The sequence below is a fragment of the Bactrocera neohumeralis genome, unplaced genomic scaffold, assembly GCF_024586455.1.
Source record: "Bactrocera neohumeralis isolate Rockhampton unplaced genomic scaffold, APGP_CSIRO_Bneo_wtdbg2-racon-allhic-juicebox.fasta_v2 cluster10, whole genome shotgun sequence".
NCBI lineage: Eukaryota > Metazoa > Arthropoda > Insecta > Diptera > Tephritidae > Bactrocera > Bactrocera neohumeralis.
In genome coordinates, this window is record NW_026089623.1 from 17,049,897 (window position 1) to 17,068,799 (window position 18,903).

Here is an 18,903-nt window from a genome sequence, read left to right on the forward strand (position 1 = left end):
GGATGTCATAAAGCTATGCCTCAGTTTCCATCTCATTTTGAATCTTTTTTGAAATTAACATGCTGCAATGTATTGAACGAAAAGTGCATGATTAGTGACTGTGATAAATGTATACGGGATCTAAAACATGATTTTGTGCCTATGTATTTTCTATGCAAAATGGAAGAAAATGTTAATTGGAGCTATTGGAGGAAAGTTAATGATCGCTTAACATTAAGCTATACCATAGCGCCATTATCGGATTTGTTACATGACCTGGAACTTCAGCTGCCAGCTTTTGAACTTCATTATTTTATGAAGCGCGCTCAGCAAAGATATTTTAAGGACAAAAAGAATAATTTACGTGATGATGAATTAATTTTGCAAATCGATTTTTCAGAAAACTATCGATTGATCAATCAGAATGAGATCCAAGAAGCTCACTTTAGCTACCAACAAGTTACTATTTTCACTTGCGTTGCATGGATGCGAGATCAAACTGAATCTTTCGCTGCCATTAGTGACAAACTTACCCGCAACAAATTTGACGTCTATTGTTTCCTTACAAAAATTGTGCACAAAATTCAAAGTCAATTCGAAGAAATTTCTACGGTTTTTATATTCTCTGATGGCAGCACCAGTCAATTCAAAAATATGTATATTCTCACCAGCATTCCTTCATTTGTTAGCGAATTTGGCTTAAAGCATTTAGAATGAAACTTCTTTGCGACTTCGCATGGCAAAGGAGCAGTCGATGGAATCGGCGCGGTGGTGAAGCGGAAAGTTTGGCAAGCGGTTTAGGCAAATAATATTATTTTACCGGATGCCTTTGCATTTTATGAATGTGCTGGCAAAATCATTGAAGGAGTTCGTCTGTTATATATCTCATCAAAAGAGATTGAAGACTTTTCTCCACCATTAATTGAAAAATGGGAAATTGTCCGCGGCATTCCAGAAATACAAAAAATGCATTGCTTTTCCTACCAAGATAACGAATATATAAATGTTGCTCGAACAGGATACTCACTTAAGGAAAAAATTAAGTTAGAATAATTTTATAGTGATCTTATTTTGATTTTTTATTTTTCATTTTTGAGTTTTGAGTTTGAGTTTGATTTTTTATTTTTCAGTTTTTTGTAAAAATTTCTGAAAATATATTTAAAATTACTAAAATACTAGCGTTACCCGGCGCGCTTCTCTACGCAAAAAATTGATTGCTTAAAAGATGATTTCTTAACACAATAATGAAAAAGAAAAGCAATGTTCAATTTAATACAATTGTATACACAACATTTTTTGTTTTATTTTGTGGTGCATAAATAAACAAATTTTTCGTGGCTCCAACTCTCGAATGCAACGTACAGTTGACCGTGAGAAAAGCAAGCTTCCTCTAAATTAACTCCACACACCTGGAGCGTTTGCCCTTGAGCTTTGTTGACGGTCATAGCAAAAGATAGCCGAACAGGAAATTGAAGACGTTTAAATTCGAATGGCATGTCCGTTGGTATTAATGGGATGCGCGGTATTAGTACAATTTCACCTTTTGCTTTGCCAGTGAGAATTGTTGCTTGAATTAAATTTGGCATCAATTTCTTCACTGAAAGTCTCGTCCTATTACAAAGTTTCGGTGCATTAAGATTTCGAAGAAGTATAATCGATGAACCAACTTTCAAATTCAAATTATGCGGTGGCATGCCTGGTGGTTCCAAAGAATTTAAAAATTCAACCGGATAATTGACTGCGTCTTCATCATTCATAGCAGTATCAAAGGATTTATACGTTTCCGAATTACCTGACAATTTTTCCTGGATGTGGAAATTGATTTCATTGACATTGACATTTTTTGCTGCTAAAATTGCACGTTCTCATAACCAATCATGGTTATTATAATTTTGAGCAATATTTGGAAAAACGCGATCAATGAGTTCTTCTTTTGATGATACAATTATTGAAAAATTATTCGGTAACGTGATAAACCCATTTTGATCACTTGCCATTTACATATTGTGAAGTATACGTTTGCACGAACGCACGCAATTCATTACGATCGAATTGCAGTTCGCGTTGCAATTCTCGTTCAAATAAATCATGCATTGGACGATTTGGTGGAGTCAATCCTAATTGCCCTAATGCCTTATTTGCAATCGTAAGGCACAAATCTTCGATCATTATCAAGGCTTCATTATACATTTCCAATGTCAGCAGCAATGCAGGATCATTGGAACGATGTCGAAGTCGAATCAAAATGTCTTCAGCCATGAAATCTTTGTATTTATTCCACAATTCCAGTGGATTTGATGGAAAACATGTTGATATTATGATCACAAATAACATACGAGTTTGAATTGGTGGAGAAACAATTGATGCATCACGAAGCGTAGCATCCCAATGCGTATCATCTTCCAGCAAATGCAAGTGTTGACATGCTTCACGGTATGTTGCGCACAATTGACCAGTAACAGTTCGTAAATGTTGGAATGATTGAGGTCCATGTACGTTCACCAACAAAATTCGCAAGTAAAAACATTCAACATTAGCTGGACTAACTGTAAAAATGCGTCCCAAAGCATCTGTTCGAAAAATACCTGGATAACCATCAACAGGTGTGCCTTGTTTGCGATGTTGAAATTTTTTTGTTGATGCATTCCATGTGAAATAGTGAGACACTTCCGAATATAGCAAAGTCCTGGAAAATTCATCAGTTTCACATAACTGGAAATAAGCTGTCAGTGTAGTTACTGGTGGCTCTACTACTCTTTGTTCGGCTTTTGCAGCAGTGTAGTAAACACGTTGGTCGTTTTCAAGATGAACTGCCAAATGTACAACAACCGGATGTCTGTCATGAATTGGAAACGATAAAATACGCCATACAGCTTCATTCGTACTAATATAGCGCCCCATTTGGTACTGCAAAATTTCGTCATGATTATTCTCAGGAGCCACTCCAAAAACAGCCATATTGCTGCCCTTATTCACATACTTGCAAATATATTTGATTGATTTTACAGAATTGCAATATTCTACATTGTTGTGAGCGTTGAACATTTTTGACAGCATCGGTGAGTACGGAACTATCCACCGGTTATCGATTTCAACATCTTGATTTTTAATTTTAATTACAGTTGATTTACCGTTGTCTTCAGTTGATCGTCGACGATACTGTGATACTGATATCCATCATCTCCTGTAATTGTTTCAGCAATCAATTGCTTTGGAAAACGTTTCGAACATTTACCATCAATCATACAAAGTAGATTTCGATTAATATCACCACAGAGACCGTGAATCATATTTTTCGTGACAACTTCGAATAATCCTGGCGATGGTTTGATCTGGAATTTCGGCCGATATGACGGTATCAATCATATCATGGGTTATTTTGTTTACGCACCAAATCAAAATATGTGCCTGAGGTAAGCCTCTTTTTTGCCACTCTATGGTATACATAAAGCACCGCACTTCTCCAAATACACGGAGTTTGACAATCAGATCCATTAATTTTTTCAATTTTTGTTGGAATACACGGGCAGTTATGTCATGCCGATCTTTTGGCACCTGACCATCAAGTAAACAATCAGACACATCGACCCACTTCGGGTTGCACGTAAATGTTATGAATAGATCCGGTCGTCCATAATTTCGTACATGTTCATGCATATGACGTGGGCCACCAACATATGATTATGGTAAAATTGTTAAACGGCCGATATCATTCACATTTACATCATTGATTATTGCGTCACGCAAATATATGTATTCCTCTGATCTTAATCGGGCTTGATTGTAACGGATGAAATTTAATCGCTCACTTTCAATTTTGGCGTACATATCGATGATATATTGATGCGAAAGTTGATTGCATCGCAAAATAAAATTTGTTTCTGAGGGCGAATCATCAATCGGTACGAATAAAAATTCATCGCACTGACTTTTTCTGTTGATTCTTGACCTGTATTGCAAAAATTAATTAGCGAATGAAAATGATTTATAAATCATATTTAGCACATTCGCGTAAATTGCGGGAATTCCCGTCATTCATGTTTCCTTCAATAAAACAATTGCGGGAATTCCCGCGCTAATTGAATAGCTATTGATAGGCTTTTCTACCGTCAAAAATGGTTCACTTCTTATCACTTCACATTTTTAGTGTTGGTAAAGTCGTGAACTACCATCCCTAACAGGCCAACCGCAATTCAAACAAATTTAATTTGGGGAATCCCCATTCAAGGTTAACGTGCCAGTCATTTGGGGTTTGTTGAGGGGAAGTTTCAATAAAACGAAATGCGGGATATCCCGACAAAAATGCATAGGAAATTCATGTGGTAATGGCGGGAATTCCCTAATTTGTTCAGACTATTTAAAAAAAGTAACCTGTAGAAAAAAAGCGGGAATTCCCGCTCTTCAATTTTGTATGGAAAAATTAAGTGATTATCTGGCAGCCACCCGCTAAATTCAAATGAACGCGAACGTGTTAAACAAAATAAAATGTAAATGTACCAGTTGTTGGATTTATCATTGGTATGTTGATGTGATAGCCATCGTCCCCTCTCCAAAACAAAATGGGGTATTGCAATGCATCATAACAGCGATGGAGTTCTGAAATACGTTGTAAATTCTCATTTCTACGATACAAAACAATGTCTCGTGACTGAAACTGTTCGCCAACCACAACAATGGCTACTTCATCAATCGTTGGTGCATTGAATCGTCTGGTGTGCTCCCCAATTGGTGTTTTATCGGCTTTTATTATGATTTTGTGGCCATCGGAGGGCATCCGTTCGAGTGCCACTTTAAACAATTTCACCAAATCATTGTGTTGATGAAAAAATGTTTGCAATTCATTCACGATTGATCTTCTCGTATTCGTCGAAATTGCACAGCGCTTATTTAATTCACGATTCTCACCATCAATGAAATATATTTGCAAAAATTTATGATCATCATCTGGGAATGGTAGCAAAGACCCAGCCTTATGGTATAATTGACCTTGAATCGGTAACGGTCGAGAAATATATATAGATGATAACGGATCTTAATTTCTAAAAACATCGAACACAGGGACGGCACATAAATTAAAAATGATATTGCTAATTCCACACGAAGAAATCACCTTAAACGTCGGCATAAATCCATCTTTTATGATATTTGTAGCTCCAAAAGATGTCATTTGAAAGCATGAATTGTATTTTTGAATATTTAAGAGGAAATGCTTTGACGTTGGCGAATTACCAAAAACCAATGAATGCAAAGGTTCTGGCGGAAGTTCTAGCACCGGTAATTTGACTTTCCCACCAGCACAACACATGCCAGGCGTTTCGTTTATGAATTTAAATGCTTTGCAATGTATATGTACATTCTATATTCATCTGGCCAATGTAGGCATACATGCTGTAATCAATGGTGGCATCGTAATTGGAAAGCCGCGTGTTCCATTTGACGTATATCATAAACGGACGTACGCCCACGACGGTTTCTTGGTGCTTCACTCTTATCCAAGTGAGTTCTCCGTCTGTGTCGTTGTGTTTCCATTTCATTTCGTCGAACACGATCTTCTTCACTTTGTGATCATCGATTTAACGCTGTAGCATTTGATTGACGTGAACGTCTGCCAATGTTTGGTCGTCTTGAACGTGGCATTCTTTCAGTACAGTGTATGACTAATTGAATGTAAAAGCAATACATTGAAAATTATTTCTAGAAAAAATTATACATTTAATTCAAACTTCAATGTGTGTGCGTGGAAATATGAATTCACATACACTCACACTGGACATAACCTCAATTGTGCAAATAAAGAAAACACTCACCGATATCAAATTAAAATTGTGAAAATTAAGTAACGCTTGGCAATTGAACTATATATATAAAAATGAAGCAATTAAAATACAATTAAAAAAGAAACACATGGTTAACACTCACCAAAAGTATGTTTGTTCAAAATGAGAGCAAGATATAAAAGAACTCAAAGCACATAAGAAAACTGTCAACTGAATTCCAATGACAGCAAATTAATATTCTGTACGCAATGAGAGCACGATGTAAAATTGATAAATCGTATTGAAAATACTTGATTTTGGTACAGTGTATTTACTCACAAAAAATGTCAAATTCAGGAACGGCTGCACCGATTCCAAACAAACTTCACACAAACCACCTCCTTATAGAGAGGAACGAACTCTAAAATTTTTGTGTCAATCGATTCGGCGGTTCTTGAGTTATAAGACTACCAAGGAAATGTAACTTCTTTTTATATATATAGATGTATGAAGGTAAAAAGTGTCACGTACGTAATGTCACGTGAGTAATAAATTTTTTTTTTGTCTTAACCAAACCATGCTCAGTTGTTTTAGAAGCAAGCATGAATTATGAAGCTCCATTATTAACCTTTATAAAAAAAAATTTCCTGGATAAAAATCTCCTACAATTCGCTTACTATCGCATTTTTTCTTACGGCTCTGAAAGCGATTTCCATTTTTGTCGCGTGCGTAAGTCAACTTTGATTGTCTGGAACTTGGGTACCCATTGCTCAATTTTCCAATAATAATACTTTTTGGGAAGAAATCATCACATACAATGCAGCGATCCTAAAATATATGACTTTTTCCCATTATATTTCTACTTTTACAACATTCAAACGCAATTAAACGTGTACAAATGTCGCGTGCGTAACCATGGAAACACCCATATGTAAGACTAATTAATATGGCAATAAGAACTTCGAAACGCTAAAAACAAAAATATGCAATAATATTGAAAAGTAATTTTGTGCTATACCTCAATCTAAGGATATATTTCGGAGTTAGGTATGTACATAAATCTTGAAGTAAATTTTATAGTTAGTATTTTTTACCGAAATGAGTATGTTATTTAATTTTTGAAGTTATACTTCTTATACGAGTTCGGAAAAGGTTGCGATAGATTCAGGTTGCGCAACCTTGCTCAATATGAATCTACGCAACCTTGTCTGCGAAGATGTTCGAGCAGCAAGCGAAGCGGTGACAATCGGCCATCGTTTGTTCGTTTCTTTCGGCACAGCTCGGCTTTTCTACCAACAACACAATGTTGCCATGCTTATGCTGTTGTTGTTTTTGTAGAACAATGTTTCAATTTTTGGTTGGTGACATATTCAATTAAAAATAAATTCTGTTGGGATTCAAACCTATGAGCTCGTCGTAACTTTTCAAGCGCTTACCACCAACACCACCATTTACATTTGTATTGCGTTGTCCTAATTATGGTTTGGTTATGCATGAAAAAAATATACAATGGATCGCCGATTGTTACCTCTTTCCTTGCTGCTGCCGCGCATATGTATGTTTGTATGCTTGTGCATTATTGAAGTTATACTCCTTTTTCTTGCCTTTGTCTTTCATTTCTGCGAATTCTCAACTATTTTATGTGCCCTTTTGTTGAAATACTCTGCGTTGGCCGTTGAAAAATTAAGGCTATACTTTACAGGATCATTTCTGTAGTTAGTCTTCATTTACATTTTTTGGAAATCGACCCGCAATGACGAAGTATATCGTTTTATCTGACAGCGTTAGGTTTAAGAAGTTCATTTCTAATTTTGTCTTGTGGCATATTAGAAATGCTGTTTCTTCGAAAATCGTTCGCTTACAACGGATAAAACGACTTCTGAGTGGTGATTTTAATGAATAAATTCCTTTTGGTTGAAATGCTCTGCGTTGGCCGTTGAAAAGTTAAGACTATACTTCTCAGGATCATTCATTCCTTTCATTTCTTCAAAGAAATTAATGGCATTTAGAAACATGCAAATTTGCATTATTTCGTTGTCATTTCCATATTCGTAGCAATAGAATTTCTATGGCATAAGTAAAGTAATGGCCGCCGATTGTCACCCCTTGCCGCTGTAGCAGCTTCGCCTACAAACATGCGTAAATATGTATGTATGTATACGTATGATCGTGAATACATATCGACGCAGATTTTTGCGAGAAGCACCAGAAAGTTGTGCAATTTATGATTTTTGGCTTTTGCCATAGTCGCGAAAAGACTACATGTTGGCAAAGGCATGCTCGGGGAGATGTTACGGCCTCTGTTTTTAAGAATGAAGTTAGATCGCTTGTGGAATTTGCGCCTGCGTTCATGAATGAAATCGTTTTTTTGTAAAATGTACTACACTTGTTCTTCGCCAATTTGGCTGCCATATTGTCTTGTGAAGATCAATTTTTTGTTGGTGACATATTCATATGTGTACGCATATGTATGTTTGTATGCTTGTGCATTATTTGTTTGGCAATGTATGCAAATATATGTACATATAAGTATATATGAATGTATGAGCATGCAAGTCAATGCGCGCACATGTAATAAGTATATTGATAAGTGATGAAAATATGATTTCAATTTCTGAACGCGCACATGCGTATACATACACTCATATGAGCATGTGCAGATACACAAGATAGGATAGAAGATGTATGCCTTTTAACATCGTATACTATACAAATAAATATTTTTCTTACTAATATAAATTAAATGTATCACAGCATACATAATATACATATAAATAATTATAAAATGTGAATTTAAGTTTTCTAGTTTTCTTTCATACAAAATGATATGCATTTCTTGGAATATCACTAAGAAGTATAACTTCATCCGCGCGTAGGGACTCCACGCACCTTTTTTTGTTAATAATTCATGTAATTTTTATACAATTGAACTGACGTGATTTTTATTTTTAATTTCAATGCCATTGAAAGGAACTGAATTATCATTTTATAAAATAAAATGTAATATTATAGGTGATAACATGATTGTAAGTATGCATATATGATTTTTTTAATAATACAGAAAATTAATACAAAATATGAACATCTCGTTTTTTTATTTTTACATGTAGTCATTATTGGAACCAGCTACAAAATCCTTGTTTTTATACAATAATATAATAGTAACTCTTAGTATTTTCGTAATGGACACACAATTGAGCTTCTTCGTATATTCCCAAGTGTTTTGTATTCATTATTGTCAGAGAATCCTAAGCAAAGATTCATAAGTATTGTGAACTGTCATTATTGGAACCAGCTACAAAATCCTTGTTTTTATACAATAATATAATAGTAACTCTTAGTATTTTCGTAATGGACACACAATTGAGCTTCTTCGTATATTCCCAAGTGTTTTGTATTCATTATTGTCAGAGAATCCTAAGCAAAGATTCATAAGTATTGTGAACTCATAACCAAACACTTGTTAATATATGCTTCATACAAGCTAAGCAGCTCCCAAGCCAAAACTCTCTCTTATAACTGTAAGTGAGCAGTAATCACACTTGTACCCATTTCTTTGCTTCATACTCAAATTTTCGCAAGTGGCTCAAAGTTGTGTTTAACTCATTCACTGCAGATCACTGGTACAGATCAAAAAAGCAATAAAAAAAATATGCAAAAATTAGCGATCACGTTTACAACCGGATTTGCCTTAAATTGTTTTTTTTTTTTAATTTTTTAGTCAAAATTCAATTTATCCTTTTCAAATTGTACCATTTCTTCATGACGAGCTCGCTCTTTTAGAGCTTCATTTTTTATGGAATCCAATGCTTCATTGGTGGCAGTTTTCGGACCACCTTGCCCCATAATACTAATTTTTTTCGTTTTCCCCGCGGAAAATTCCTGCTACAAGTCGAGCCGGCATCTGACGAGGAGCTTGGTAAAATTTTGGTTAAGTTTCGAGCATTACATTAAAAATAATATATTATTCATTAGTATACACAATTAATGATAATAACTAATTATAAACAAAAATAAAGAGCGATTTCGCTTACCACACTTCTTCCATCACAAATTTTGCTTTTATTTTGTCTGTTTTGTGCGCACAAAATGTCAAAGTTTGAATTACTTGAACGGTTGATATTTTCAAAAGATGTGGCAGCTTTTGCGTCGAATATGATGCTTTGCACTATTGCCGCAGTGATTGAGACTCGAATATCCCCATCCTCCATCAATGCACCTTATTACCTTATCCTGATCGCACGCCTGATTAAGTTTATTTGTTAAGACGAAATAATAATAAGTAATATTTTATTTGTTTAGTTGCTCGCATTTATGCTGTGAAATCTTTTTCGATTTAAATAAAGTGTTTGTTTTCACAAAGGCCAACATGCGTACCATCAACGCAAGCAACAACATTTGAAATTCCTGGCTTGGTGAAAAATTTCCTTCTTGTTATTTGTTTTCGCTCTCCAATTATGTCCGTTTTGAGCCAAACAGTGCAAAGAATAGATTCTAATATTGGGAGAATTTCCTTCAAAATCAACGAAACAGTGAGCTGCGCAATACGTAACTGAAAATCATTTCCCACTGTTTGCTGAAGGCTTCCATTAGTCAAAAATCTTAGGACGCAACACAATTTTAACATCGGCGATATTCACGACGATAGGTGAATCGGACATTTTTGCTTTATGCTGTGATGAGCGAAGCAGCGATTTTTTAGTTTCAGTGAAAAGAGCGATTGCGATTTTGAAATCACAATGATTTTTTGTAACTATTGCGATTGTTACTTTTCTTAATAACATATATACAGTAAATCAATAAAGATTACATACAAATAATCTTATTAATATCCCTACAAGATGGGAGTAACCAATTCACAAACACATCTGTAAAGTTTCATCCCTTATACTAATACATTTCCATATTTAACTTTTTGTCTTGAAACGGCAAACTCTATTGTAAGAGTAGCAACATTTCTCATACGAAATTTTTGAATGTGTAAGAATGAGACGCACATATTGACATTGAAGCCGTTAAAAATTTGCCGCCATTGAATCGCCATTCGAAGAAAAATTTGATGCATCGTCGATGATTTCAAGAGAGTCAGGTAAGTTGCAAATATGTTTTTTGAAGTTATACTTTTTACGCGAGTTCGGAAAAGGTTGCATAAATGTTTAACGCTTATAGATTTCCGCTAGCTTGTCGGCGAAGATGTTCGAACAGCAAGGGAAGCGGTGACAATCGGCGATCGTTTGTTAGTTTCATTCGGCACAGCTCGGATTTTCTACCAGCAACACAATGTTGTGACGCTTTGTCGTCGTGTCAGTGCTTCGACACATTGACTCTTTGACAAAGCGTGAGTTTCGGCCATGCGAAAGATGCGTGAATTATATTTTGCGTCGCAGTGAACGGGTTTTTAAAAAAGTCAAAGAAAACAAATTCAATTACAACGAGGTGACGGTGATGGTGATCAAGAACAGACTGCTTTCTTTTATTAAATTGACTTAAAATGAAGCTTATTCTAATTACAACTTGCTTATTAATAGTATTAACTTATTTTTAACATATCATTGCTGAATAAGCATACTTTTATTACTTCCAATAATTCTTAGGAAATTTACTTGTTAAATTAATTTTTGATTACTTTATTTGTTTAAGCAAATTGCAAAAGCCAGAAATGGTGTTACGTTGCAATTTGCTTTAACAGTTCATCATATTTGTCAAATGCATTGTCAGGTGTTTGTGCATACGTAGTCGTACATGTAACTACTCCCCCCTTTATAGTAGAATTCTCCTGAATTCTTTTATTTAATATTTTTTTTATATATTTGTGTTTTTTGATAATGACAATAGCTACTAACAAGATTGTAATATTATGTTTAATATGTTGCAAATATGAGATATTTTCGTATGTATTTTCAATTTAAAAATGTTTTCCATATTTGATTTATGTTCTACTATTTCGTCAAAAGTAATTTTTTTCGTAAAATTTTGACTGTCTTTATATTTTAAAGTTACAATATTTTCTTTTATATCTTCAACAAAATTTGAAAAATAATAGTCATTAATTTTAATTGAACAATTATTAAACCTTATTACATAGTTTCCACTTATTATTGGTAATTCTTGATTACATGTATTATTAATTTTTAAAGTGCTTGCATTTTTAATAAGAATTGTTTTTATATTTAATGGTAATATTTCGAGTTCTTTACATTTTACAAGATTATTATTATCTTCAAATATTAATGTTTTATTTTTGTAGTTAAATATTTCCTCTATTTTTGCATCTATTTCATTATTTTCTCTGTTAGGTATTGGGACAATTTTTCGTACTTTTACATTTTAAAAAATTTTTGGTATTTTTATTCCAAATACTAGAAATGTATTATTAACAATTACTGTTCCTAGTTGTAGATATTTTAGTTTATTATAATCAATATTATATTTTACAATTTCTTTGTTAGTTAAAATATTCGGATGTATTATCCCATATTTAGTGGATACAACATTTTCTTGTTAATGTTCTATTTTATTTTTTAACAAGTGCATTTTTGTGTATTGATCTAAATATAAAGTTTGTTTATTTCTGTCAAAACCATTGTCCCGTCACAATGTTGTGTCATTAAAATTATTACCGTCAACATTATCCAAATCTGTAAATTTTGAAGATCTTTTTATATTACTAGTATGGATTTTTTCTAAGTTTTGGTTTCTATATTTACTATGGGCTGTTACTTGTGCCCAACTGCTTTATAATTTTTTATAAATCCTTCCGTTCTTTGTTCTGTATAGTCTTCCCTGTTCCTATTCAGTTTGTTGATTGTCTTTTCTTTTTGCTGTTCTAAATTTTTTCTTACTATCTCTTTATCTACTTTATTGTTATGTACCTCGTTGGGTGTGAATTTTATTGTAGAATGAAATCTATCATTATAATTCCTAATAGCTTTTTGAATTAGGTGCTTAACTAATACATTTTTATTTAATTTATATAACATTCTAAATTTTTCTGAAATTGTATTATGAAATCTTTCAATGTCTGCATTACCCGTATGACTGTTGGGTTAGGTTAAATGGAGTTCTATATTTTCATTATTTAAAAATTCCCCAATTCTTGTACTATTAAATTTATTGTCAGCTAATATTTTCTTTGGTTTTCCAATTTTGGTAAAATAGTCTTCTAATTGTTCGATAAATGTAATGCGATTTCTATCAGTTAAAGGATATGCTACTCCATATTTGGAAAATTTGTCTATAATTGTTAAAAATGGAATCTTTTTATTACATAGGTGTCTATGTGGATTATTTCATTATTCTTCGTAGGCGTTTCTGTATGAAAAAATTTTTGTTTAATAGGTCTCCTATCATATTTTACTTCTTGACATGTTTTGCATTGGTTAATTACTATTTGTATTAACTCTCCTAATTTCGGATAATAAAGTTTATTTCTAAGTTGATTATATGTTTCTTGTATGCCCGAATGCATACTTTCTCTAATATGATACAACGAAATTTGCTTAACAGCTTCCACTTCTGTTTCTATATCCTGTGCTCTCATTGTGCTCTTTATAAATTCTAATTGTTTATCATTTGAAAACATTTCTATTAGTTTCTCTTTTACTATATTGTACTGTCGCTCGGATAATTCTGAATAAACTCCTACTTTTCCTTTTGTTATATATTTTTTAAATATTTCACTCAATCTATCGAAATCATACTCTGAAATAAAAATAATTATTTTCCCATGCATCTGTTTTAGTTCTTCTGTCTTGTTGTTTGTCAAAATAATTTTGGTTTTATATTTATTCACTATCTCCTCCTTGATATAAAAATGATCTTGTAAATTTTCTTCTGCTGAATGTATTGTTTGCATTGATGCATCGTCATCTAAATTGTTAATTATATTTAGGTCATGTTCTGAAGTTTCATCGGTATTTTCATCCTCATTTTCTTTTATCACATCTTCATTATCCTGTATTCTGCTAAGAAAATCTGCTACTCTGTTTTCCTTTCCTTTAATATATTCGATGTCAAATTGATATTCACCTAATTTTAACAACCATCGTTGATGTTTTGGTGACATGTCTTTCCCTCTATTTTTGAATGTAAATATCTAATTGGTTGATGATCTGTTACGATCTTAAATTTTCTACCGTATAAATATGGTTTAAAGTAGTTTACGCTCCAAATAATTGATAAAAATTCTTTATCAGTTGCTGAATAATTTCGTTCGTGATTATTTAAGGTTCTTGATGCATAACATATTGGGTGTCCTTCTTGACATAAAAATGCTCCTATTGCATAATTAGATGCGTCTGTAGTTAATGTAAATATTTTTTCAAAATTTGGATACCCTTAAAATTGGATGCCAGCTTATTAATCGTTTAAGTTTTTCGAATGATTCTATATATGAAGGATCTTTTATATTAATTCGAACTCTTTTTTATAGATATTTTGTAATTGGTTGTGCGACCTTTGCATAATCCTTGACAAATTTTCTATAATAACCCGTTATACCTAAAAAGCTCTTAATCTGTTTTTTCCGTTTTTGGTAATTCTAATTCTTCTAATACTTTGATTTTATTTGGATTAGGCTTGATACCATCTTTTGTTAGAATATGTCCTAAAAATTCTGTTTCTTTTTTCAGAAAATTACATTTATCCATTTGTATTTTTAAATTTTTTGATTCTAATATCTTGAAAATATCTCTACTTGATTATATGTTCCTGTAACGTTGTACTAAAGATTAGTATATCATCTAAGTATACTACGCATGTTTTGTTTATAAAGTCTCGTTAAATTTCGTTCATCAGTCGTTGAAAGGTTGCTGGTGCATTCTTTAACCTCAATGGCATTCTCGTAAATTCATACAAGCCGTGAGGTGTTACGAACGCTGTTTTACACCTATCTTCCTTTTTGATTGTAATTTGATGATAACCTTTTGCTAAGTCTAGTGTAGTAAAATATTGGGCTCGTCCCAATTTATCTACAATAGAATCTATATTAAGAAGAGGATATTTATCATCTATGGTTACCTCATTCAACTTTCTATAATCTATTTTGTTCCTTTATTTTGTAAAGAATTTTAAACATTTTGCCTAACTTGACCTGACCTTTCATCTTTGCCTATATATATGTCATAGTATTTTATGTTGAATTGTCCGTACTGTCCATATGCTAGTTTGGTTTTTTTAAATTCTGGCCTGATACATGTATCCTCATATCTTCTTTTTGTCATGATATCTATAACGTTATGCACGTCATTTTCCTCGTAAATTTTGTCTAATAATGTCCCCTGTATCATTTCTTTAATTGTGTTCACTAAAAGACTGTCCACGTTGCTCATGTCTATCCCTACATCGTCCTTATAATATATTCTAATTTCGTCAGCTTTGTATTTGATATTTTGTATAACTATTGATAACTCACTCACCGTGTTTGCCTTTATACTGCATATCCTCCTATATACTTCATGGGGTTCCAAATCAGGCTTGTATCTTAGCTTCAGCGCCTTCTTGATTTCGGTCCAGTTGCTAGGGTGCGGTGGATTTATTATTATGCCTTTTGTCTCTTTTGTTTGGTCCTGTAGTATACTGCCCTGGTGGCTTCCTTTTTTACTTCCTCATCTCTTATGTTTGACAGCAGATATTCGATGCTGCTAATGAATGAATTTATTGTTACTTCTCCTTTTCCCGTGAATGTGGGTATGTGTTGAATGTTTTTCATAATTCGTTGTAGGTCATTTTCATTGGTTGCTTGACGATGTTGGAGTTCGGCATATGCCTGTCGAAGTTGCTCCAACTGCTGCTCTCTTCTGTTCAGTTGCTCGATGAGCTCTACGTTGGGTAATTGAATCTGCTATTGTTCCATTTTTCTGTTGTTATCGAATATTTGATGTCTCGATGGTTTTCCTCGTTACCTATAATAATTTTGGTGACTCTACGCTTTTGTTTTTTTTGTGTTCACTGCAAAACTTGTTTTTTTTTCGGATATTTTCGGTGGGTTAACACCTTTAACTTAAGGTCGTTTTCACTGCGAAAAATTATTTTATTTAAATTTTTTTTGGATTATAGTTACGTTTAGGTGTTATAGTTACGTTTATCACTATTCTTGCAATAATTTTTTCCAAGGATTACCGACTGCGCCAATTATACTTTGCGTCGCGGTGAACGGGTTTTTAAAAAAGTCAAAGAAAACAAATTGAATTACAACGAGTTGACGTTGATGGTGATCAATAACAAACTGTTTTCTTTTATTAAATTGACTTAAAATGAAGCTTATTCTAATTACAACTTGCTTATTAATAATATTAACTTATTATACCCTGAACAGGGTATATTAAGTTTGTCACGAAGTTTGTAACACCCAGAAGGAATCGTCGGAGACCATATAAAGTATATATATATAAATGATCAGTATGTCGAGCTGAGTCGATTTAGCCATGTCCGTCTGTCTGTCTGTCCGTCTGTCTGTATATATACGAACTAGTCTCTCAGTTTTTAAGATATCGTTTTGAAATTTTGCAAACGTCATTTTCTCCTCAAGAAGCTGCTCATTTGTCGGAACGGCCGATATCGGACCACAATAACATATAGCTGCCATACAAACTGAACGACCGGAATCAAATGCTTGTATGGAAAACTTTCACATTTGACAAGATATATTCACGAAATTTGGTATATGTTATTTTCTAATGCAAAAGAGTAATGTTTGAAGAAATTGTTCAGATCGGTTAACTATAGCATATAGCTGCCATATAAACTGAACGATCGGAATCAAGTTCTTGTATGAAAAACTTTCACATTTGACAAGATATATTCACGAAATTTGATATATGTTATTTTCTAAGGTAACAATGTAATCTCCGAAGAAATTGTTCAAATCGGTTAACTGTAGCATATAGCTGCCATACAAACTGAACGATCGGAATCAAATGCTTGTATAGACCACTTTCACATTTGACAAGATATATTCACGAAATTTGGTACATGTTATTTTCTAAGGCAATAATGTAATTTCCGAAGAAATTGTTCAGATCGGTTAACTATAGCATATAGCTGCCATACAAACTGAACGATCGGAATCAAGTTCTTGTATGAACAACTTTCACATTTGACAAGATATATTCACGAAATTTGATATATGTTATTTTCTAAGGTAACAATGTAATCTCCGAAGAAATTGTTCAAATCGGTTAACTGTAGCATATAGCTGCCATACAAACTGAACGATCGGAATCAAATGCTTGTATGGACCACTTTCACATTTGACAAGATATATTCACGAAATTTGGTATATGTTATTTTCTAAGGCTATAATGTAATTTCCGAAGAAATTATTCAGATCGGTTAACTTAGCATATAGCTTCCATACAAACTGAACACATATTTACTAACAGAAATGCACCTGTGAAGGGTATTTAGCTTCGGTGCAACCGAAGTTAACGTTTTTTCTTGTTTTTAACATATCATTGCTGAATAAGCATACTTTTATTTACTTGTTAAATTAATTTTTGATTACTTTATTTGTTTAAGCAAATTGCAAAAGCCGGAAATGGTGTTATGTTGCAATTTGCTTTAACATTTCATCGTATTTGTCAAATGCATTGTCAGGTGTTTTTACATACGTAGTCGTACATGTAACTCGTGCGACATTTGTTATTATGAATGGATGTACATATGTATGTATGTGGCTTGCATTTGCTTTCGTAAGCATACAGACAAATGTGCCAAGGAAATAATATATGTATGTATCTACAACCAGAGAACTTAAAACATAGAGAAGGTGCAAATTGAATTATGTATGATGTTCGATTGGACGGCTAACAGAGCTTATAAGATTTTGGAACGGAATTCACCATTCTCGCTGCTATTTAGCAGAATTGAGCACGTGCAGTGGCAGAAATATATGTAAAACGACTGAATTCATGCGAGAATGAATAAAGAGAAATGCTTTGAAGAAAAATATGCAAAGTCACACAAAGAATGTAAAGAAGCATTCTCTGAGACACATACATATGCGTGATCTTGTATCATATGAACCATTTTTTTTCAGAAAAATTGTAAAAATTTTAGTTTTTTACAAAATCGTAAAATATTAAATTATGAACCATTTTTTCAGAAAAATTGTAAAAATTTTAGTTTTTTACAAAATCGTAAAAAATTAGATAAAAAATTAATTAATTTTATTTTTTAATTTTTTAATCATTTCAAAAAAGTTATATTTATTTCGTCTATTACAAAGCGAAGATGTGTCAAATGAACTTCTTCATGAAATATGCATATTCGCATTATTTCGTTATCATTTCCATATTTGCACCAATAGAATTTCTATTGCATATACATATGTATGTACATCAGTGGTCGGCATTTCTTAGCACAATTGTGCAAACTAAAAGTGTAAACACAATGGCTACGACAGACTGCAGCGGCACGACAGTGAACTGAAAACGTCGTTGTTCATCTTACTACATATACATTTTGAGAAGCAACAACAACACAATGGCCGGCATGTACACAAAACAACGCAGTTGTCCATTTTGTATGTACACAACTTCGTTGTGGCCATACTAATACCTTTCACTTCAATGAAATTTTAATATTTTGTTCAAAGTGAAATTTTTTATGCAAAAAATAAGTAAATAGGTCAATATTTTTGCTTTAAATTATCAATTGTTATTACAAATGATATAATAGAGCTATAATATAGCTATTTTATGCTTTTATTTGTAAAATAACATCAAGTTTGTTAGAGCTGTGAATAATTTTACATTTTACATATTAGTGGCATCACCACTCTACCTCCTATTTCTATCTTCCATTCTACTGGTAACTCTACTGTCGTCGTACTGTCGTTGGCAAAAATAGGAGGATATTGAAGTTAGCGAGAACGACAACTGTCGGCCTGCAGTCGTGTAGTCGTGCAGCTGTCAAAATAACACTGCCCATAAGAACGTGTGTATTTTAATATTTGACAGATGTAGTTTGCAGTCTGTCGTAGCCATTGTGTTTACACTTTAACTTCACACGTACGCTTACGCTCTATCGTTCAGTCGTTGTCGAGCCAGCAACGAATTAACATCACGCAAGACTATAGCGCAAAACCAAATATGCCCTGCAAGAAATATTTTATGATTCTAAATGCCTTTGGTGCCATGCAATGGCTTTTATGTTCCAAGTCTTTTAA

General features: G+C 33.1%; 1 protein-coding gene and 1 pseudogene across 1 annotated transcript; one reads left to right on the forward strand and one right to left on the reverse strand.

Moving 5' to 3' along the window:
• Positions 1–3,688: 3,688 nt before the first annotated feature.
• On the reverse strand, positions 3,689–4,990 carry LOC126765375 (uncharacterized). Its single transcript, XM_050483104.1, has 2 exons — positions 4,477–4,990; positions 3,689–3,928 (listed from the first exon to the last, which is right to left on the reverse strand). The coding sequence occupies exons 1-2, from the start codon at positions 4,751–4,753 to the stop codon at positions 3,777–3,779; spliced, it is 429 nt and encodes a 142-aa protein (XP_050339061.1). The 5' UTR covers positions 4,754–4,990; the 3' UTR covers positions 3,689–3,776.
• Positions 4,991–7,420: 2,430 nt separating this feature from the next.
• On the forward strand, positions 7,421–7,623 carry LOC126765629 (small nucleolar RNA U3; annotated as a pseudogene).
• The last annotated feature ends 11,280 nt before the right edge of the window (positions 7,624–18,903 follow it).